This window comes from Onychostoma macrolepis, chromosome 19 (genome assembly GCF_012432095.1).
Source record: "Onychostoma macrolepis isolate SWU-2019 chromosome 19, ASM1243209v1, whole genome shotgun sequence".
Classification (NCBI taxonomy): domain Eukaryota; kingdom Metazoa; phylum Chordata; class Actinopteri; order Cypriniformes; family Cyprinidae; genus Onychostoma; species Onychostoma macrolepis.
The window spans coordinates 16,895,534-16,919,394 of record NC_081173.1 but is presented as its reverse complement, the minus strand read 5'-3'; the positions used below and the strand labels follow the sequence as shown (position 1 = coordinate 16,919,394).

At 38.8% G+C, this 23,861-nt stretch overlaps 1 protein-coding gene across 10 annotated transcripts; it reads right to left on the bottom strand.

Moving 5' to 3' along the window:
• Positions 1-51: 51 nt before the first annotated feature.
• nfyc (nuclear transcription factor Y, gamma) lies at positions 52-23,493 on the bottom strand. Of its 10 annotated transcripts, none has more exons than XM_058753364.1 (11): positions 23,353-23,493; positions 15,246-15,355; positions 14,958-15,029; positions 12,222-12,335; positions 9,996-10,091; positions 8,418-8,594; positions 4,141-4,212; positions 2,565-2,723; positions 2,262-2,369; positions 1,999-2,058; positions 52-1,207 (listed from the first exon to the last, which is right to left on the bottom strand). In XM_058753364.1, the coding sequence occupies exons 2-11, from the start codon at positions 15,342-15,344 to the stop codon at positions 1,085-1,087; spliced, it is 1,080 nt and encodes a 359-aa protein (XP_058609347.1). In that variant the 5' UTR covers positions 15,345-15,355; positions 23,353-23,493; the 3' UTR covers positions 52-1,084. The 10 variants fall into 10 exon arrangements, with proteins under 10 accessions (XP_058609347.1, XP_058609351.1, XP_058609350.1 ...); XM_058753368.1 differs by having other exon boundaries at positions 14,958-15,026; XM_058753367.1 differs by having other exon boundaries at positions 15,246-15,352; positions 23,353-23,478.
• Between the last annotated feature and the right edge of the window lie 368 nt (positions 23,494-23,861).

Genomic DNA, 23,861 nt, shown 5'->3' with positions numbered 1-23,861 from the left:
TCTGTTTACAAAAAAAAGAACACAAAAATAAAATTTGTACCTAGGTATTGCATATCATGCTGGCAGTCATAACTACATGCAAAACAACATGACCAACAATTATAATACGAAAAAACAAGAGGCCAATAAAAAAAAAAAAAAAAAAAAGAAGGTTACAACTGGTATTAAAAATGTTTATATAAAAGGGTTTTTATTTAATTAAGGTGTTGTTTTTACAAGTAGGTAACAGTGGAGCAGTTCACTTTCAAAGGGCAAAAGAAGTCTCTTTAAAACTGGTCCAGAAAGACACGCAAGGAAAGCACGTCAATTACACATTCACACACATTCACACAAAGAGGACCATTCTGCATGTAGAAAACCCAACAATAAGAAGCCCTTTAACAAATACAATGTTATCAAATTTCAAAACTATACAAGATACTACAACTGAACTAATACAATTACTATAGAATTACAGAGTTAAACTACAGAGATGCAGAATGTGTAGATTATGGCTTTTATCAAGTTTAGAACTCTACACATCATGAGATGGCATAATCTGTCAAAATGGATGAGGGCTTAAAAAACAAACAAAAAAGGTTGATTTTTTTTTTCCCCATGAAAGAAGTGCCCTCCAGCTCAGGTTTCCCAAGCCTCACCCTAATGTCACTATCACTGAACAGATCTGAAAGCATAATCTCTACCCATATCCACATTAAACTATGAAACAAGGACATATTCTACCTATACTGCAAGGAAGACAGTGGGTTCATAGCCATATTGCAGAAGACATACAGTTGAAATCAATATGGCAGAAATCAAATCTCTGCCACTACACATTGATCCTTCCAGCACTGTAGTAAAGAGACCCAAACTCTGTTAACAAAACAGCAATACATGTATTTTGGACGGTAAATTATGAAACATAAATCTGAAGTTTATTATTTGATTGCTGAATTAAACCAGTCGGAGAACTTGATCAAAGTATGGCATGAGATGAAGGGAAGTGGAAGGACTGGGTGTTGGTGTGTGGCGGCTCCTCTCCTTCATTGTGGTTGGTGATGTCGGGAGCTCTGTGGACCAGTGAGGATTTGGACGGACAGCCTCAGTCCGCACTGACCTGCGTGGTGACCTGCCCATCAGCCGTCTGGTTGGTGGACTGAATGAACATGGGCTGGGTCAGTTCCTGTCCTGCTGGCATCGTCACCTGCTGGATCTGATACAACTGCTGCAGAGTCACAGGAAGAAACGGAGGGATGGTGTTACAGAAGTGATAAATATCTGCATTGAAACTGTAGCTGTGGTAATAAGGCTAACAGAAAGTTTGGTGTGTTAAGACAGAAGAGCATGTAATTATAACATATAGAATAGTATCATAAAACACTATGTTCTATATTAGAGTTTTCTATATTATATTTTAACACAGCATTAAAATATTAAAACATATTATATGTTAAGCACAAAAGTTTGTGGTCGGTAACTTTGTTGAAACAAATTCATACTTTTATTCAGCAATGATGCATTAAATTGATCAAAAGTGACCATGAAGAACAATTTCTCTTTCAAATATATGCTGTTCTTTTTAACTTGCTATTCATCATAGAATCCTGGAAAATAAAACATACAGTTTTTGCTAAAATATGAAGCAGAAAAACTCTTTTCAACATTGCTAATAATAATGATAGTGATTATGATTTATTATGATAATAATAAATGTTTCTTGAGAAGAAAATCAGCATATCATATGATTTCTGTAGGATCATGTGACACTGAAGACTGGAGTAATGAAGCTGAAAATACAGTTTTACCATCATGTAAATAAACAACACATTTAAATATGAAACATTATTATTTGAGAAAATAGGTTATAATAATGATTGTAATTCAGTTTCACAATTTTACTGTATATTTCATCAAATAAATGCAGCCATGAACATAAGACATTTTATCTTACTGACTCCAAACTTATTGAACAATAGTGTATGTGTATAAAAAAAAGAAGAAAAAAAAAGGAATTACCTGCCCATCAGTAAACTGGCTGAACTGTTGCTGACCCTGTTGTACTTCTGTCTGTGAAATCTGTGAAAGAACAATTCAACAAAACGACACCCATCAATTTGATTCAATTCATTAAATGAAGGAAATGTATATTATATGAAATTTACAATTGTGTAACATCTGCACCATTAGTGTCACCAAATGAAAATGATCTTTTTAAAGTATCCCTAACTTGTGCCCATTAATTGAGCTAATATTGTTAACCATCTAACATGATGATTTACCTGCTGAGTGTTTGTTGCAAGCGTTTGTATTTGTCCTTGAACAACCTGCGTTCCTGAGACGGGCTGAGCCAAGCGAATATACTGCAGCTGGCCAGTGTTGAGCTGCACCTGCAGGACACCACAAGGGGGCAATGAGGAGCACACATCATTACCTCCGACTAACAGGCATGTTTGCCTAGTCTTCATGTAGCACAGGTGTGCTGCCTTCCCTTTTACCAATTTATAATCTTTTTGAAAGGGCAAAATGACAAAAAAAAAACAAACAAACAAAAAAAGTAAACATCATCTCTCCTAAGTTCTTACTGGAATCTGCTGGATCTCTCCTGTGTTGGTGATGATCTGCTGCATAACCTGCATCGTCTGTCCAGCCGGCTGTGCTGCCTGCGCCTGAGCCTGTCCCTGTGCAGCCTGCACGATCTGCACCTGCTGGCCTTCGCCCACCTGCATGGTCACCGGGGCGCTCTAAAAGAGGAAGCATGAAAGTCATGAGGATGGGACTGCGGATTCAAACTTACATACAAGTTGCGTTTTGATCTGTTGTGTGCCTTTCAAGTCCCTTTCAGCACAAACGCTGGAATAGACCAAGTAGCATTAGCAGTACAGCTCACTGGGAAGGCCTCCAAAAGAAAGTGAAACTGAAGATGATTTGAGGAAAGGGGAGAGATGCAAGACTGTGACCCTGGGCCTCTCGTGTTGAATGGAGAAACCTGGGTGCTGACTGCGGAGGTGTGACAGATGATCTCTCCTCTTCAGGAACTGACACCCGATAGGCGACAGCAATTTATTAAGCAGCACAACTTTATCTGGCCTGAGACATGCAGTGACCTCATGTAGCATCAAGCAGAGGGCATATGAATTACAGATTCTGCCCTGTGTGAATAATATCTGCTCCTCTTTTTGGTTTTTGGTAGGAGAAAATGGTGCATTCTGCATTCAGTTAACCACTTAGCTAATCTAATATATCAGACACAATACCAGTCAACTGTGATTCTTAATGTTCTTGAGGTATTCTTTCTCACTAAGACTGCATTTAGTTGAAAAATACAGTAAAAACACTGTGAAATATTATTCCAATTTAAAATGACCTTTCTATTTTAATATATTTAAAAATGTCATTTATTCTTGTGATGGCAAAGCTGAATGGCTAAACCCTAAATGTCCATAATATTGATATAAATTTCAGCAAAAAGCTGGTTTCATATATAATAACAGTTTTCTCATAAGGTTCCTTTTGAAGTCTGAACCACAAGATTGAAGCTCAAATCAATAAACACAAGGTCTGTGGTCACGTCGCACAATAGAGAAAAATTCCTATTGACTTCTGCTAAGACCATATTACAAGATCTAAACGGACTAAACTATAAAACAACAGTACTTTATTCTATTTGAATATGGATAGTTGACATGATCAGTCCAGCAGTGTGACATGCTGTACTAAGCTAAACAACTTTATTACATTTTTATGACCCCATATGAATGTGTCAAATGCTTGACAATTCAAGTAAACGGGCAGCAAAAAAATTCAATGTGATTAAAAATCTTGCAATGGTGAATTTGGCGGGGGAAAAAAATCCTGCTACCAGTAACTTAACAATAATAAATATAAAAAAAGTAGTAAAACACACACACACACACACACACACACAGGACTGACCTAAAGGCACTAACACATTTTTAAAATTACCCTCTGCTTTTGTTTGCTGCATTGTTAAATGTATAGTATATGTAATAGGGATATTTTTGCTAATGTATTGTGCTTTGAAATGCAGTTCTTATTCAACTGTCATGAAAAAAAGCCATGAAAAAGCTCCTTTGAGTTTCAAAGAAGGACTTTTGGTGGAAAAATAGGGGGCCATTTTGAGGGGTTTGAGATGTTTACCGTGATAGGGGTCGCCTGTGATTGAGCAACCTGCACCTGCTGCAGCTGCTGCATGGTGGTTCCTTGCAATACCTGAGGAAGAGGAGGAAATAATGCGAGAAAGAGAGAGTGAACTTGACAACACAAGCAAGCACATGCAAAGCGCATTCTTCAATGTCATATAAAAAGCAACAAAAAAAGGCAATGCACTGGAAAGCCAGAAATAGCGTAAAGAAATGAAAGCATGATGTGTCACATGCAGTATGAACAAACACTGTATCCACATTTTTGCAATGACATAAAACATGCATAAAGCTTTTAAAAATAAATGAACAACTCTTGAGTTCACACCAAGCCTGAAATATCACACTGCAATAATCAGTGTTGGGTGTAACGCGTTACTAAGTAACTGTAATTAAATTACTTATCCACTGAAAAAGTAAAGTAAGGGATTACTGCTCATTTTTAGGTAATTTAATTACAGTTACTTATAAAGTACATACAGTAAATAATTTCAACAGCTCTATAATCAATATTGAATTTGAAATCTAAATTTACCGTCTAAAGATAAAATTGAATGCAGCGTCTTTAACCCTCTGCGCGCCAGCGCGTTCACTTTCAGTTTTTCCTGATTCACAGAGAAACCTTAAATACTCAGATACAGATAAGACTAAAATCAATCGAATCTAAAAAGGGCCTGCTTTTATTTGTGTACACTGACAATAACAACAAAACACTGTGCTTTTGCAAAATAAACTTTCTGCTGTCTAGGTCTCCGTGAGCAACTTTCTACTCATCACAAACTCAGCGAATATTTGACACAGAGACATGAGAAATATGTCTATAGAAAGCTTGTGTGTCTACTTTTAAATGAACGAATTCAAATCGAAAAGGAATATTCGATTATATAATCCATATGAAACTAACGCGAGGTAGGCTAGTCTTTCCCGTATATGAAGCTTGAAGTGTCTACTTTTAAAATGAAAATTCAAATCGAAAACGAATGTTATCCGATTATGTAATCCATATGAAATTAAAGCTAGGTACAGTCTTTCCCGTATATGAAGCTTGAAGTGTCTACTTTTAAATTGAACGAATTCAAATCGAAAACGAATATTCTCTGATTATGTAATCCTTATGAAACTAAAGCGAGGTTCAGTCTTTCCTGTATCCGAGCTCATTATATGCAGTCACCTGCGCGCAAACACCCTCATCTAGATACAAAAAAATTGATTAAAAAAAAAAGAAGAAAATTCTAGATTCGTCTAAATTTCATCGTTTTTGAAAGAAGTCCTGCTATGAGGAATTCACCTCAGAAGAACAGCGCGATCTGACACGGTTTTATTCAGCAGAGAAGATAATTCATGTAATTTATTCTTACCTTACCTACATTAATTAACGTGTTATTTTTACATAAACCTGTATGGATTTTACTAGTTGGGCTTTTCCTGAACATCTTGCCAAACTGAAATGTATTGTTTAACTTTTAAGCTTTTTTGTTATTCATATATTTTGCTATTCAGAGTATTTATATTTGTTAACCAAAGGTGGTTACATTTTTTATAAAAATGTTTTTATAAAAAAGTATTACAGTTGTTTTAAAGCTAAAAGGCTAAACTATTCTATGTTTCACTGAAATTGAAAGAATAAAAAGTTTAATTTCTATTAAGGTTTATAGGGATTTTAAGATGTAGCCTAATTAGCGATTTGAATAATTAAGTTACTTATTGATTACATTTAGTCATTTTGCAGACGCTTTTATCCAAAGCGACCGTGCTTGTAACACCAAGTGTCAGGCATTGTTTAAATAAGTACAAGCTAGCAAGGGAAGGAATAAATAAAGTAACTAAGTTACTTTTCAGACAGAGTAATTAGTAATTTAAATACAATATTGATGATGTAATTTGTAACAGTAATTAATTACTTTTTGAAAGTAACTTACCCAACACTGGCAATAATATATTTTTACAATTTATAATTTACAAATAACATAATATTTACGAGGGAAAATTTCTGCATTGGATTGAGTGTGAAAAATTGCTGTGAATATCGGATACTTTGTGTCCCTCTGTAGTTTCAGATCTGGTGTGAACTGGCATTAATAGAAGCAGAGTTTAAATCAGCAGTGGAGATGAAGCATCCGTTACAACAGATAAGTGCAAGCTCTGGTGTAAATTTGAAAATAGTGACAGTTTATGGAAGATTTGCATCTGGGGAAATGACTGCATATAGTGGCACAAAGCAGTGAGCAGACAGCGAGCTGAAGCCAAACCGACTCTGTCCTCAGGTAAGAAGATAAACCCACTAACAATAAATTTTTACTTAAAGAGTAAACAGAAGAGAGCTTGAGCAGAGCACTTGAAGGAACAGGTCACAATCTGACAAATGTTTTGGTCAAAATTATTCAATAAACGTGGTTGCATTTTTCCTGTGCATAAATTCTCTACACTACTATTTTTCTCTCACCTTATTTCTTACCTACTTACACTACTGTTCAAATGTTTGAGGTCTTTAAGAATTTTTTTTGTTTGTTACACTCACCAAGGAGGCATTTATTTGATCATAAATTCAGCTAATTGTAATATTGTTAAATAGTATTACAATTAAAGAAAACCCTATTCTATTCCATTCTAAAAATGTAATTTATTCCTTTGATGGCAAAACTGAATCTTTAATGTCATGATTCTTCAGAAATCATGTTTGCACTAATATACTTAATATTTAAAAATATTATATATATATATATATATATATATATATATATATATATATATATATATATATATATATATATATATATATATATATATATATATATATATATATATATTTTTTTTTTTTTTTATTCTTTGATGAATATAAACAGCACTTCTTTGAAATAGAAATCCTACATTACAAATGTCTGTACTGTCACATTTTATTTATTTTTTTTAATTCAATTTAATCCTTGTTGAATAAAAATATTATTCTTAAAAAAATAATAATAAAAAATTAAAAAACTATAATCAGCAAAAGGGAAAAAATGAAAATAATTAATAATAAAAAATAATAAAATAAATAAATAATAATAATTGAATCTGCTGCACAATGAAGTTCGCATGAAATTGTCCACAAACATAATTTTTTTTTCTCTTGATTTTACATCATAACGTTCTGGTTTACATTTTTCAACATTTTAAAACTTTCAGGTTGAAATTAATTTCGAATCTCATTTCATTTTGGCCTGACATTTTTAAACCCCACTGTATATATTTGTCCCAAGTGCTCTCTAAGGTGACTGCAGCACAACTTTGCCCAAGTCTCACAGGTCAGCAAACTGCAGCTTGCTGAAGCAGCACTGATCTTTAGAGAGAGAACGAGGTTCACCACAGAGAAGAAGAGTGAGCAAGTGAAAAAGAGCCTCACACTGGTGGAGTTAAACCAGTATAACCTAATAAAATAAAAGTTAATTATACAAAAACAAAAAAGGAGAGGCTTGGAAAGGACTGCTGTGTTAATGCTAAGATGCTGGACAGGTATCACACGAGAGTGTGACTGGACTCTCTACTGTTCACCTGATAGCAACGTGTGAATGACACCTCTGGGCTTTCAACCTTCTCCAATCATGTTTCAAATGATCCTGTAATGGGCTGATCAAAGTAATCAGGGCTCAAGTGTTGTGTGAGAGAGTAGGTATGATAACGTTTCAGCCTTTTGTCCACCAGACTGCAGTATAATATACACTAGGGTAATTACAAGGGCAAACAGTGTCCTCCAGATGCCAGTTTTCTTTCCTGTATCTACATATTTCCTATTAAAACAGGACGTTTGGGCAGGACAATCAAAAAAGTAGCCCGTGTCTTTTAAAAAGTCAAGAGGCTTTAGCTACATCATAGCCATATATCACAATTTGCTACTTCCTGTGTCACGCAAGGCGAGTCATCAATATATGTGCATGTTTACTAAATGTTAATGATGGGCTGCGTCCAAAATCACATGCTCTCAGAATAGGCAGGTACTTTGCGACTGCTAAAAAATATATTAGTATGAATGTGTGTTGTATGAATGCACTCTTGACATACTATATTCAGCATGATGTCATTGTCATGTGACCTATCAGTGTCCATCAGATGTGTACTTCGGTCAGCATTTTGCCTAATGTTTTATGAATGGAGTGAAATCAGACACACTACTGTGTTCACATACTGTACTATATGGAAGTGAATTATGCGATTTCGGATTCAGTCTCAAAGTTAACAGTTAAATAGCTAGACTCCATATATGCGTTCTTGGGTTTGTGGCGAGTGCGTGATGATTACCTGGCCCTGTTGGGGCTGAGCGATGATAATCTGTCCGGGCTGTAGTGTGGTGGCGGTGGGAGCAGCCACCTGCTGGCCTTGCTGTTGACCTTGGACCTGCACCGCACTGGGCTGCTGCGCCAGAGTGAAGTAATACTGGACCGGCTCAGTTGGGGCGACGGACTGACGCACTTCCTCCTACACAGACAGGCACAATTATAGAGAAAGATATACCTTACATTGCAGCACACTTCAACAGGATCTTCATAAATGCAAGAGAGCATCCAACAAACCTATAAACACACACAGATGAAATCAAGAGTTCATAAGGCTTATCTGCTGGTTACATCTCCATAAATTATTTTCGCTCTGTAACACTAGAGGCAGGATGAGGATAAATTACTTATAGGCAAAACAAGAGCAAGTAATGCAATCTTCTAGCTGGACAGAAACGAGACCTTTAGCCGCAGTCTGTGGCCTGAACTCCCACACTCAACCGCAGCGTAATGGCAGGCAATCAGCGGTGTTATTCTGACACACAAACAGCAGGAATACCCAAACGTTTTGTACCCAGAAGTGTATCTTTATATTTCATCTCCATCCATTCCTGAAGATTTATTTGCAACAAAGAGAGTAAACATCCCTCTCCCAGCTTGGTGATGTCACAGCTGAGAGTGTAGGATGTTTACACACCTGGTCACACACACAAAAACGCCACAGGACCATAAAGCCATCGGGTCGAACAAAGACGGCGGTTTGGCTGAGCTACAAGGGCTCGGACCATTGGATATATTGGGTAAATTCCTTCTTTCTACATGTGCTGACTATTCACATTATTTCAAGTTTTTTTTTTTTTTTTCCGTCCCTGGCGTTCCTGAAAGAATGAAAGTTCAATTTAAGGAATGTTTGTTTTGTTGTATTGATTTCCAAAGCTTTTTGAAAATGGACACCCACTCTGCTCTCTCTCTATGTAGCTAAAAACATTATATCACATAAACAAGAAAAATTATAAAAAGTATAAATCTCAGAGAACAGACTTGAACAGAAACTCTTGAAAGGCAATTTAGATGTTTATCTTTATGTTGCTAATGCGCTCTACAGAAGTTATTTCAGGGAAGTGCGCAGGGTGTGACATATTTCTATAATTAAATGTAGTGAGTCCCTTATTTCAGCTGAAAGAATGAAAATGGCTGGTAAAGCATCTGAGTGGCTGGTAAAATCCGTGATTGGCAGGGTCAGAAATTAATATTTTTGCCTGCTAATTACTGTTCTGCTGCCAATGCTGTGGGACATAATCGCACATGGTTGTTTTTGGAGTCAGGCACATGGTGCTACGGCCACTTTCGTATAATAAACATAGAAGAAAAGATTAAATATGATGTCTGGTTGTGCAGAGATAGGGGAAGCAGGATGCTGCAAACATCCGACTGAAAGCCTTCACAAACCCTACACCCAGCTTCCAGTCAAGGATGTTTACAGCGCCCCCAGGCTGCCAAAGACAACACAGCAACATCTCTTCACAGATGCTGAAGAAAAAAACAAAACAAAACTATGACGATGATCAATTTTGACAGCTTGAAGCTCCTCTCTTTTCCGCACCTGTCGTTTTGGAGGCTTGAGGTCATCGCGGGGGACGATGTCAATGAGGAAGTCAAACTGATCAAACTTAGTGATGGCCATGGCGATGTCATTCCTCTGGAAAACAGAAAATAAGACCAGACGGTCAAAAACAAATCCAAAAAGATTAAAACATCACGTGTAACATATTTTCACAGCAATAGAGGTGACATACAAATCCCAAAAAAGGATGCTGCTCATTTTTTTCTAAATAAAATTGTGCAGCAATATTTGATATTATGATAATGTATCCCACTCACTACATCAACTGTTCTTAGTGAACACTGAACAGTGACACGATTTCACCCCACGACCATCTACTAGTGGCATTTTCCACAGGATATTAGCTGCAAAGACCACCCATTGTCACCCCCCAGATCAGCAGCTATTTTTAGCAGCATGATTAATATCTGGTGGTGAAGGGTCACATCCATGCAGTTGTTCCATTGACGACTGTTGTCGTGGCGACACCGATTGGCGTGATGCCTTCACAATGGAACTGTGGGCCAGCTGCAAGCTCACAGGCTGAGCGCTAATACAATCTACATATTAAAGAGACGGTCTAACAGTCATTACAGCTTTGTTCAATGACAAAACCTGTTGCTGAACACCATGTCGGAAAAAGGCTATGCTGACATGGGCTGCTACATTGTACGCTACTGAACTGGTTTCATATAGTATGTATTTTATTTTTATATACATATACACACACACTTTTTATTTCCATACATATTTATATTTCATTATTTTAAAAATATTTTTCATCTAACATTCAGTTATTTGGGTTAAGAAAATGTTATCACGTCACAATAACAATAATAATAATGAAATCTATACAAATGCATATATCTTTTAATTAATAATATTTTTTACCTATGTTATATTAGTAATTTTCAATCCAAGCATTGAGGGACCACTTTATGAGTATCATTCAGGGTTCAAAGCAGTGTTTCACAGCCTAGGGAGGCAAAATCAGGGGGGAAAAAAGTAAGTGGGTCATGGGAGATGTACTTTTAGACTCTACGCTACAGTGGAACAGAGATGGGCCCTGGGGTGGGGGTGGCTTGTGGGGGGCTCTTCTCATAAACAGACAAGCTGTGTCATGACTCCAGCACATGTAGTATTAGTAGAGTTTTTATCATCTTTGGCATAATGATTTTTTATTGGTTAACTGCTAGTTCACTGTCTTAACACAGAGGCTGAGTTTATGCAACTGGCCCCAGAAGGTAAAATGGCTAAAGGTGCAGTCACATAAGCAAAATTTCACAGCAAAAAATGTCCATTGTCAATAGTGTAGAGATGTATGAAGCAGGGCTCACACAGAAGTGATTGTCAAATCGAGCAGATTTCTGTTGGTGAACGCAGCGAGTTTGCATGACCAACTTGAACATGAGTGAACTCTACATATGAATATTGTTGACTTGAAGTAAAAATCCAGTTTGCAGTTATTCCCATCGGAATGAACGGATTTCGGTTTATTTGTTTGTTTGTGTTTAACGCCATGCTAGCTTCTGTGGCTATTCTCATAGTGAGAAAAATGTATAGCTGAATTATATCAGGTTTTCACAATTTACTTTCACTAAAAACTATAAAACTGTATTTGGCTTAACTCCGTTAAAAATCTCTTCAAAAAAGTTAACTGAATAATGAAGTTTTCTCACAGGGTTGATTTCGCCTATGAAAATTAGCCAAACAACGGTAAATGTGACTGCACCATAACATTATAATCCAAATAATGTATGTTTGAAAATATTTGAAAGTACTAAACATTGACAAGTGATCTACAAATGTAACTCTTTACCATCAAATTCACTAAACATAAGGCAAAATTATAATTTTTTTGGACAGAGATGGTGAAGGAGTCAAGAAACAATAGGTGGAAGATGGTGGGTGGAATAAGGAAATAAACCCAAGCTCATATTAAACCGAGATTGAACTATTATACATATGAAGATCACCGGACACATGGTTTAGCGGGTAGTTCTCTGAAATACAGGGTGGCACTTTTGTGGAGGTGACCCCAATTTAAAACCAGCTAAGGGGTCATTTCCTGATCCCACCCACCATCTTCTCCCTATTGTTTCCTGTCTCCTTTACCATCGCTGTCCAAAAAAGGAACAAACACAAAAAAGATAATTTTGTCTCAGAGGAGACTAGTTTATCTCAGCTGGCTAGGGCGAGGGGTCAAAGGGACTGAACATGACTGACCTGTAGTGTGCGCCGCTTGTTGTCCTCAGTGTGAATCCAGGCTCTGAGAGTGAGCTCTGTGATGAAGATCTGTGCCGCTTTGGCAAACAGCACCGGTGCCTCGGCACTGATCATCTATGGAGGATCACCAAAGCAAGTCAATACAGGGGGAATAAAAGGACAACATACAATCATATCCGGACACTCACTACGCCCATGCCCATCATGTTTTGGCCTGCCGTCAGATGGACATACGTAGTGGCCTAAGAGGCTACGTCAAGACCTGACCCAGGGTCTTGCCCATGCTGCTGCTCCTGAGCTCTTAATTGCCTTGGCTTTTCTCTCTTCCCACTCTAAGCTGTAGGCTATTTTAAGCATCTGGACAACACCCTGACCTGATGCCTGCTTCCCACGCGGCTAAGGCTGTGTGGGAAGATCATGCCCTGTGGCATCTACTTCATCACAATATCTTTGTAGCACAAAAGAACGAAGGAGATATCTGTCTGCTTTAGGGTTAATCCAGCTCATTATAAAGGGTTAAACCATCAAGCAAATACACCAAACCTTATGTCTAGTTGTTTTATTTCTCTCACTGTATGAAACTGCACTACAAGGGCATTAGTGTGTGTTACCGCTACTTAATACTTGGCTCACAGCACTCTTGAAATGACCTCTAGCTCTTTCGGCAGTGCTGATGCCATGTTCTTATTTATACTCGAAGGTTTGTTTATATGCATGTTGCCTTGTTAAAGGATTTAGCAAATAGAGTAAATATTGGTGATACATTGAACTGAAGTTGTTATGAGAGAAGTTCTTTTTAGTTCTCGGAAAAAGTCTATTCAATGTTTACACACTACCCAATATCAGGCTGTTTCACAGAAAATGGCCAGATGACTCAGTTGGATCTAATAGTTTCTCTATTCACAATGCTCAGAAAATAACAGATTACTGTTTTTGTAGTGGTTCAAATCAAACCGCACTGCAGCTGAAGCCACTGAAAATATTAGCTTTTCATTTGGAGAAGACCACAAAACATGCAATTTTGATTTGAAGCCTTAAAAATCAACTAGAAAACCCAAACTTTATAATCATGCTGTCATTAATGGCAGTTTGTGAATCATATTTTGGATTATTTAATTTGTACGTGCTGAAAAAAATCTCTTTGCTAGGGTGAAGTGGAAGGTTGCTAGCATGTCGATATACGGTTGCTAGAGTGCTCTGATGGTTTCTAGGAGACTTCTGGGTCATTCTAGGACTAAGCAAAAGGATCCCAAAGTAGTGACGCACCAAAACTTTTTTTTACTGAAGCCAAAATTATCGATTTTATTTAGCCAAAAACCAAAACCAAAAATAATACCAAAAAGTTTTGGTAACTAAATTTTGGTAAAAAAGCAACTGAACTTGGTATGCTGTTCAGAGTATCGTGTCCACAGGTCATAAACTAACATTAGTCATGGTAAAGTTTTTCAGCCACCTATAAATATTTCATATTGCTACTCTAGTATAATTTTTGGTCATGGTGATGTATGTCTAGACTGCTGACATGTTTACCTGTTGTAGCTTATCAACTTTGTGTGTGCGAAATCGTTGCTGGCAAACTGAATTTCCATTATAGATTTGAGCAAAACTTTTGCGATATTTTTTAAATGAAAAAAATATTGTGAAATGACGGCGTTTCTATTAACTGATGTTATGCAACTAAAACCTCATTTTTTCCAATGTGCAGCAGCATGGCTTGTACAAACACAAGCATTGACTAGAGTGGCCACGTCGGTGCCTTAATGCGCCACAGACGTGTGAAGTGTAAATAAGGGGTTTTCCAAGCATTAACGGCACTCATTCTAAATGAAGTCTGTGAAGTTTAGCGGAGAATCGCAAAGCAAAAGCAAAAGCTCATGCACTTCTGACAGCAAAATGGAAATATTTCCATGGCTTTCTAACATTTACAGATGGAGAATATACCTGTGAAATGTAATTTATGCATTAAGGAAAACAGCACATCTCAAACACATTAAACAGCACGTCTCTGTCAGCGGCACACGCAGCCTTTCTGTCAGAGCTGCTTTAAACTGAAACTATAAACTATAGGCTACTACATCTTACGGGTTTTTTAAAGCCCTTCATATAGAGCTTGTCACATGTTTAGAACAAATTGTATTATGCACTTTCTCTGAAGCAGTTCAGTCTGTGTCCTCCCTAGATATTTTTTCAGATGCGTTCGTAAACTACTGTAGTCGCTTCATACCGTATCGCTTACAAAGAATATATCGATATATTGTACAAACTCGATATACCGCCCAGCCCTACAATAACGTTCTTTTTGTTACTTTTAGTTGTAAAAATTCTGGTACATCACCATCCCATATGGTCCCTAGAAATGGCTCTACGCCCTACATCAAAATCTATGGGATTTTTTGGCTGTCTTATTTTGGCAGGTGAGTAAGATCACTTAAGATGCATCATACTTATCCTCAAGCCATGATTTGATTGATGTCTATAGAACAAATGGTGTAGAACATACATAACTTCAATACTCTTGGGTAAGGATTTTAAGAAAAAAAAAACAACTAACTTTTAAGTAGGAGTAATAGTAATAGTGAAGGTCGCCATAGCAAACTCCACTAATTATTGACGCAACTGGCCACTTGATGTACAGTCGACAAATGCTGGGTTGCTGCTTTCTTAAGAATCTCAAGACAGGAAGTGCGCTGCCATCAGCTTAGAGTGATTGTGTTGATTCAGCATGGCTGCTCTTACCTTCACATCCTCATCCAGTTTCATAATTTTCTTGATGCGAGCAAGAGGAAGCTCTTGCACACGGAAATCCTTCTGAAACAGTGCGAGAGTGCATTAGAGGAGAACTCATAATAACATTAAGAATTCCCATTAATGATCAGTGGTAGACTCTTTTTGAGATACTACATTGTTGACTACAATTTTCTATTAAAGACTTTTTGGGGTTTGTTTTGAAAAAGGCAGTGTTTATACTGTATCCAAGTGAGAAAGCAGATAAAAAAAAAAAAAAAAGCTAGGAGAAATCCGTACCACGGTAAGATTCCTGATTTCTTCCATCACTCTGGGCCAAAAGGACTGTAGGCTCTGCTGGGCATCGCTGCCGCCTGCTCCAAATGAGTCTGCCGACATCTCCAGATCTGCTAGGAGATAAAAAGGGAGAGAAAACAAAGGCAGAGTTAATTTTCACATAGAAAGCCTCATAATTGACTTAAACTTCTTGAGCTTTGAGATAATAAACCACAATAAACAACATTATACACTGTTTAATTTGGGTCCAATAACTGTGTGCGATAGCCATGCGTCACTACAGTAAAATGCCTGGCGCAAGTGTTGATGGTGCGATTGGTCAACTCAGCCATGTGTAAACTAAGCCAGGAATCCATATGTGAAAAACCTGGAGAACAAAGTCCTCCTTCGTGCCAGTGACCTGAAGCCTGGAGTGCACATCTGGATACCCAAATAGCTTTGGAACAGGACCAAATGTGCTGTTCTGACAGTATGGCTCGGCACTGACGCAATGGAGACAAACCAAACACAAACCGAAAACGCAAGAGGAGCAAAGCTGGCAGGTTACTATGGCATGTGAGGAATTCTGCAGGCAGCCTGCCTGTGCTTGCGCCACCACGGACGCTACAAAGCACCTCTCTCTTTCTCTGGAAGAAAACACAGGGCCAGAAATAGCAGGGTGGGGTGCCACCGGCACAGGAGCGAGGCAGTAAAAAAGTACTCGGACTCGTGCAGTTCAGCCATAATCCAATAACAAGACAAAGTGCCAAGGGCTTAATGGAGGGGGAGCAGTCGGACTGCCGAGCAGCCTCACTATGTGGGTCAAACGGAGGAGCAACACAGTGAAATGTGCGTGATTACTGGCGAAAAGCGGTGACCTGCTTTCATCTCTTATGTATATCGAAGGATTAGGATGGTTACAATCACCCTGTGACAGTAAAAATCATGTTTAGTGTCACAGTCTTTATTTGCCTCCTAAATAATCATGATCAGTAGCATTAGACAAGCACAATACAAATCAATGGGTCATGTGACTCCAATGTCAATAAGCTCTAGATCATTTCAGGCTTGATTGAAGCAGTCAACTGTCAGTCAAATTCATTATGCATGCTTATAATAAGAAATATTCTGGAGGTCATTGGCGGCCGCTCTGCTGCTGGGAAGCAACAGCATCAGGTGTCGCTCTTATGACGGTCTTCTGCCATACATCTGTGAGTGTGGATGTGCCAACTACGGCCTGATAAGAAACGATAATTTAACGTCTCAAGTAAGACCATTAAGAAAGCTAGCTGGATAATTAGCAGGCGATAACAGCAGCAATTACTGTCATGGACCTGGGAAATTGTGAGGCAAATTAAATGAGATAACACGCCATTAAAGGAGACATAAATAGGTTAAATCAAAGCTCGCTTAGACCAGCTGCTTGAGTGGGAGCTATTTTTGACTCCTTTAACCAGATCGAGACACACAACCTGAGACGGGAGGAGCGAGACCTCTGGTTTAGCATTGTGGGTAGAATCCTTGTTCTTTTGAGGTTATGTTTTGTATTGTTTTAAAGCAAAATAATAATTAACAGAGGCCACTTTCAAATATTAACAAGCCAGATACAGTGAAGCAACTGTTAAAATATAATTTTTGCCCATGATTTGCATCAGATTACAGCATTAAGTTTGTTATTTCAAGATTTTTCTAATTTCTTGCATCACCCTGACATTTTCGAATTTCTGCCTCCAAAAATATCAAAATTTTAATTCAGAAGTTAAAAACATGTTAATCGTAGAAGATGTGTATTCAAATGAATTCCATTTTATGCATTTTTAATTATATTAAGATACAGAAAATACATAGAAATAAATAGAAATGAATAAATAAGAAGAGTAACGTCATTGACCCAATTACAATATAATTCACACTAAGACTTGTAGGCGGACACAAAAAGGTAAGTGAGGTTCGGTGCACGTGCTTCAACTCTCAGTCACGATCGTCCTTCAGCAAGTCAGAACGCAACGGTGGTGTAGGATTTCTCCTGACCTGTTCGGTTGCCTTGACGGCAATGACCGCTGGTGCTCTGTCTCAGAAAGTCAATGCCGCAAGCAGAGGCTGAATCAGCAAGAACATCACTGCCAGCCTGGCTTTCGCCGTGCAGGAGGACTGCAGCAGAGAAACGCTCGAACGTTTCAATGTGATCGGGGACGAGCGGTTCTCAAACACTTGAGATATCGCAAATTACCCCCTTGACAAGAGATGAGTTGTGTGCAGCAGATATTTAAGGGTTAGAGAAAGTGTGGCCTGAGGCCTCCAAGGAGGAGTCATAAGTGGAGAAAGTGCTGTGACACAAACATAACAGAAGAACTGCACATACAATTGCCTTTTATATTACAGTTTGGGATGTTTCCTAAGCTGCAGATATAAATTTAGGACAATCTCTTCCTCGTGCTGGAGAGATTCAAATCAGCTGTGCTGATAAGACAATACCAGGGTTGTGGATGCCAGCCGTTGTGTTGACTTGAGATCCAAGCTACCTCTCAGACATGAAGCCCACCTCTAGAATGAGCCTAATTTGAACAGCCAGGACTTAAAAAGCTACAAAACAATCAACTTTATTTCAAAGACTGCTTTTTTGTTTGACAGGCCCATATTGAACTTAACCCCAGAACTGCTTGCCATTTGAGAAGAAACAGCTTTCCGCTGTTAAAATTTAATACTTATCTCCACATCCTGTCATACATCTCCATTTTGCTCACACCCCTCATTTCCAGCATGCCTCTCCTACATAGTTTAGGAATACCAAATCTCAATGCATACCAAACGATGAATTCACATAGAGGTAATTCAATCTTATCTGACATCGGAGCATTCCAGAGGGGGGAAAAAATGTTCAAGAACAGGTGAAGAAAATAGTGGAAGAAGAAAGATACTTTCAGAAGTTTTAAATATATTTACTTAGACTTTATTGTTCGATTTCAGTCAGACTAAAACAACGTATATTTTTAAAATGTCATCTAAACATGCTGGTCAGACTGAAATCAAACCAGTCAGGGTTTTGCAAAGTCATACAGACTCAGGTAATGAGAATGTATATACATTAACTGTACTACAATTTACGTGATAGGAATTGAAATTTTCAAATAATCAATCACACATTGTGTCATGTACAACCTGCTTATAACTGCACATGCAAATGCACTTACTGACAACTCTTTTTATTACATATTATGCATTGTGTCACATATACTAATTCGCAAAAACTATGTCACATTTACAAAAACCTGTGTATAACTGCGCATTTAAGCATACTTACTCTTTTTATAATACAACATACATAAATCTCTTTATAACATATTACTTAAGACCTTGAATCAAAAACAGCCTCAATAATTAAAAGTAGAAGAACACACACACAACACAAGATGTTTTCTGTGATCATTCTGTCATACAGAAAGGTCACATTTCTAAATCTACATTCTGGACTTATTAACTACCCAAACATTCACACAGAAAGGCCAGCTGGTAAAAAAAAAATTGACAAAGCCTGCTGCAGTTACTGGTTAATCATCGACTCGGGCACAACAAAATGCACCCAGGCACCCTGCAATGAATTACAAATTAACCGACAAATAGCCGTGCTTGTTTTGCACTAATGTTCAGAGCAAAAAAACATAGGGGCTGGACAATACCGCCACTCTGATCTGTGTCTAATCTCATGGATCAATCATTCCAAAGTTGCCCTTGGTTCAGCCTCACGTCAACTCCAGGAAGCCGTCCCTGAACTCTCAAGGTCATTCGGCAGTAAGCAGAAAGGGGGAAAAAAACAGTTTAGGGGGAGGGAGAGAGCGAGAGTGAGGGATATACTATAGCACAGAAAGAAAGAAAACGGAGACTGGTTTTTCAACTTTCACTGCAGCAACTTGGCGACCCTACTGTGTGTAATGATGCCATCCCTAGAGAAGCATGATGGTGAATGGCCCCCTCTTGTCTGTACGCCCCTGAGGGATGCACTGTCCTCTTAGTCTCACACTCTCCCTACTGACGGATCGAATGTGGGAGCCACTCTCACATTCCGGTGACCTTCATCCACTGATGGGCCCGTTAGCAATGGCAAGGTGCGACGACGTGTCGACGCCAGCACCAGAAAGCCAACTGCAAACTTTAAAGGTTCTGCGCTGACATTTCAAAATAACCTTAAGCGCAAAACCCCAGGAACGAGAGGGAATGTGCAAAAACCTTAGTCAGGTGTGACATTTTACCCTTGAACATCTTTGCAAACTGGTGCAGTAAGGAGCTAAAATCAAAATGATATTAAAATCTTAACCGAACACATCATGCTGAGACGCAGCAGTCAAGGCTCTACCTAGAGTTATTTTTAGTAACTCCTTTCCCCAAAAGGACCTTAATACCATCACTAATGGAAACTTTCTAGTACACAAGCGAAAAAGAGACTTTAATCCGACCGGATTCCATGACGAGGCATCGTGTGAGGACAGCCGTCTGTACATGATGAACTAGAGGGCTAAGAGTTCCCATATAAACCCCAATCCACGATGGTCACGTAGAGCCCACATCCATACTGTCCTCTGCTCTGCCTCACTGTCAGGAGAGTGTAAACAAGCCACGAAACTGGGCCTTGAAAGGTGAACCGGGACTAGCGGTCCTATGCAGCCAGGGCCATCATCTCTATCTGTCTCTGTAAGCATCACAGATGTACCAGAGATACTCAACAGCACGGGACCGTCAAGAGGTCCAAAGTCAAACTGAATGAGCTGAACTTAGAGGTCAACTGCGATCAAAGAGTACGCCATGCAGATCAACGATGGAAAGTTAAAATTCTGTACACAAAACCAGAGAAATTTCCAACTGGTTAATGTTTACATCATGTCAAACATTGGTAGTCAGGTTAAGGACTTCAAAATGAACAGGACAGGAAACACAAAGAAGTACACTCAGATTTCAAGCAAGGGGAAAAGTAGAGGACGAAAGGAGGAGGAGAAAAGCGCAGCGGAGGACAGAGGAAGCATCCCATTACTGCAGCGAGAGAGCGAGAGCGAGAGAGAGAGCTTTACCGTCTGATTGCAGTCGTAAGTCACACTTACCCCGTGCCCTTCATATGCTGCGCTGTGGACGATGGAGAACAGGAGGACATCTCGAAAGTCTCCTTAACTGTCTTTAGTCCACAGGCTCTGTCCCAGGAGGAGACAAAAGGCTGTGTGGGACAGGCGATCTGCTGCTGCGTTCAAAGCCCCGAGCCGAGGGGAGCGCGATCACCTACCGCCCCCCGATCCGACCCCTCCCCCTTCCACTAGCCCATATTCTTGAGCCACCCCCCTCCCCCCTTTCCTAAACACACAACCCCCTCCCATTCCTCCCCTGTCCAAGTCCCCTGAAGCCTGGAGTTGGCCTCTGCTTGGCAACCCTACTGTTTGTCTTTCAGCTGACCCCTGCCTCGGCACGAGTGACCGGAAAAACAGGCGAGAAAGTGAGGGAGAGGTGGAGAAAAAGAGAAGAATGAAAAGAAATAAAAGTGTGAGAGCAATGCAGAGCAGTAGAACAAGTCGGGACAAAAATCTCCTGACTGCTTTCCCTTTAACACTCGACTGTAATCAATCTAGCTTGCTAAACGATACTCTCGGCCCGCCTATCTCTGAGATCCCACCCCCTCGCTGGATTCTTCAAATGAGCCCGAGTCGGTCTCTGCCGCTATTGGCCTAGCCAGCCGTCTGTAGGACGTGTCATCCCCCTCCTCCCTGCTTACCCTCTCCACTCCGCCCCCTTTCACAGACACTCAACTTCCTGTTTTAAGTTACCTTGAGCAGCAGGATAGGGGTCAGGGAATGAAAAGAACGAGAGAGAGAAAAAACAACCAGACAAAAGCAGCAGAAAGTTGCATAAAGGACGCAGCGAGGGCGGAGGATCGTCTCGGTTTGCAAGCTTCTGAAAATCTGTCCCCTGCAGATCGTCTTCTCTACTGTGGCTGGACGGAGCTGGACTGAACAACTGACTTCTCAAACAACTGTCCCTTGCTTATTTACAATGTCAAACTAAATGTCTCTAAAGCCCGCCCCTCGGAGGAGCGGAGTGGCTGGCCGTGCAGTGATGCAAATAAGCCTATGAACAGCGATTGGCTCAGGGTGGTCTCATAGAGGGTGCCGCATGCTGTAGCCGCATGATTTAAAGTGGAAAGTCACTCAGGTCAGACTTGCAGTCTCATTTGAGTGCAGGAACATGCATGCAGTGCAGCACATGAAACTGAAACTCAACGTTAGTTGTGTCCTAAATGAATATAAAGTTGACCTGAAGGGTCATGGTAAATGGTTTAACCTTTAATAAGTGTAACCATACAGCACAATCTCATGTGACTGAAATGCTTGTGTGTTAACTTGTAATTCAATTATGATTATTCGTACAACAATCATATATAATGGTGCGGTCACATTTACCACTGTTAAGCTAATTCACATTCAGTTTTCACCAGAAATCCAGTTATTTCAAATAGGAATAGATGCAATCTGAAATTTTGATTGAAGTCACTTCTGCTTAAGATCTACATACTATCGTCAATACACTTTTTTGCCCACAAAATTCCTTTATTTGCAGATCTGTTGAATCATACATCACTTGATTCTTTATTAGTCTCTTTAGGCCTGTTTGCAGAAACTTCATGTCACTACATGCAAAACAGCCTACGCACCTTCCACCCAAAACCAGTCAATGCACAGCAGATTTCAGATTTCATTTGTTTTTTTTATAAAGAGCCAACTCTTTGCTGAGACATCCAGTGAGGACAGACACTTTACTTTTTTACTTCTGTGAGAGATGAGCATCAAAATGAGGGTTTAAGCTTCACATAGTATAGATGAAAACCAAAGCAACAACTGCAGCACAATGCTTCCTATACTTTGTTGTTGTTAAAATACATTTGGAAAGCAGGTAAATGATTCACAGCAACAGTGCTGAAAGATTATGGCAACAGTTGCTATGAATACCATTATAATTCTTGCAAAATCAAGGTCAATAAGCAATGATTTTGCCTTGTAACTCTCACTGATGAACCGTGGGTAAATAGTGAGTTCGTGTGCTACGAATTGACCTCCATTTAACCTGGTACAATAAAACCATGTTAATTGTGTCTTAAATTACAGCTTTTACTAAATATAGTAATTATGACGTTAGTATTTTGTTTTCTGTATTCATTCATAGGTGATAAATTAGAAGTGCAAGTTATTTGTTTATGCAATGTAACGTATACGACGACACCATCGGTACATTTTGCAAAATGAAAATACACGGAATAAATTCCATCGAGAATAAATTATACACACGGACAGGTATTTCTTACACCTTTGATAAATCGTGATAAACACTATTATTGATACAAATTACAGATGCTTTTTTCATTAACGAAGTCGACAAAGCATTTGCAGGCTACTGGGAGACATGCTAACCGAAACCATGCAATCATTCAGTATGTGTGTGTAACATTGTTACAGATTAAACCCAGTGTCCAATTTATTTTGAGAATGATTTACATCTCAAAACATCAGTAAGTAAGATTGTATGGACATACAAGGACTATAAAAAGAGCGACATAAAGGTAGAGACAGTGCTCGCTACGTTAGCAGGCCGCATCGACTGTGAATCCCGTCAAATTAGGAGAAGTGAAATATTGATGGTTTTGGAAGGCTTTGAGCGAGTTTTCCTAAAATATTTGTAAAGCGGTGTAAAGACAGTCTAACCAATAAAGACTACGTTTGGATCTGTCCTTCAGACCAATCAAACCTCGGACTAGATTCCACCAATCAAGGTTTCTAAGGGTTCTGGTAGTTAAGAAACTGCCACCATTTAGGCTCAAAATGAACCAGTGAGCCAATAGAAGTCTTTTACGCTAAAGAGCCAAAATGGCGACCTATGTCCAACAGTTTCCTGACCGCCTCCATTCCCTTCCACTAGCCACCAATAAGCGCTTCAGAGAGCGAGGAGGGAAATGGCGCCTATGTTCATCCTCCAAAACAATCGTCCATTGGATGAAAACTTTTATTGGACCACGAGCCCAAAACGACACCCGCTTCATCCAAACCAAGCTGTAGATAGCAAGCGAACAGTAATGCAGCAAAGTATATAATTTTTTTATACTCACTTTACGCGATGAAATCGTAGTGTAGTCCGGTTCGTCGTAATATTTAATTTATTTCAGGCTGTTACAGGAACCAAGATGGCCGATGATTTGACAACTTTTTTTTTCAACCGGAAGAAGCGTTACGTTAACTGTGACGTACTCGCCATAAGCGCCATTGAATGTGATCGTTTTTCAGTTCAGCAAGAGGTTGAGAATGTGCTTTTAATATAACTGTTATTATTGTCTTATTTTCTGTCTGTGGAATCAAAATAAAAAGATTAGCCTCAGTATTTCGTTATTCTAAATGAGTAAAAAAAATATATATTACTGTTTTAGAAAACGGTATAAGTTTACAACATAATAGCCTACGTCACAAAATACATTTATAAAAAACACTCTTGTCCCAAGAACAAAGTTAAAAAATCTACTTTTATATGATAGCTGAATCCAGTTCTTGTGTTCAGCTTTTCAGACAAAAATATTACAATATTGGGATTTTGAAAAAAAGATAATTCACAATTTTCTTTATT

Bases quoted from the DNA above. Each gene is read 5' to 3' on its own strand.
- nfyc (XM_058753364.1), bottom strand. From the start codon at position 15,344: ATGTCGGCAGACTCATTTGGAGCAGGCGGCAGCGATGCCCAGCAGAGC. The intron at 15,030-15,245 runs GTACGGATTTCT...GCACTGTTTCAG, and splicing joins AAATCAGGAATCTTACCGTG to AAGGATTTCCGTGTGCAAGA. The intron at 2,724-4,140 runs GTAAACATCTCA...TTCCTCTTTTAG, and splicing joins CACAGGCGACCCCTATCACG to AGCGCCCCGGTGACCATGCA.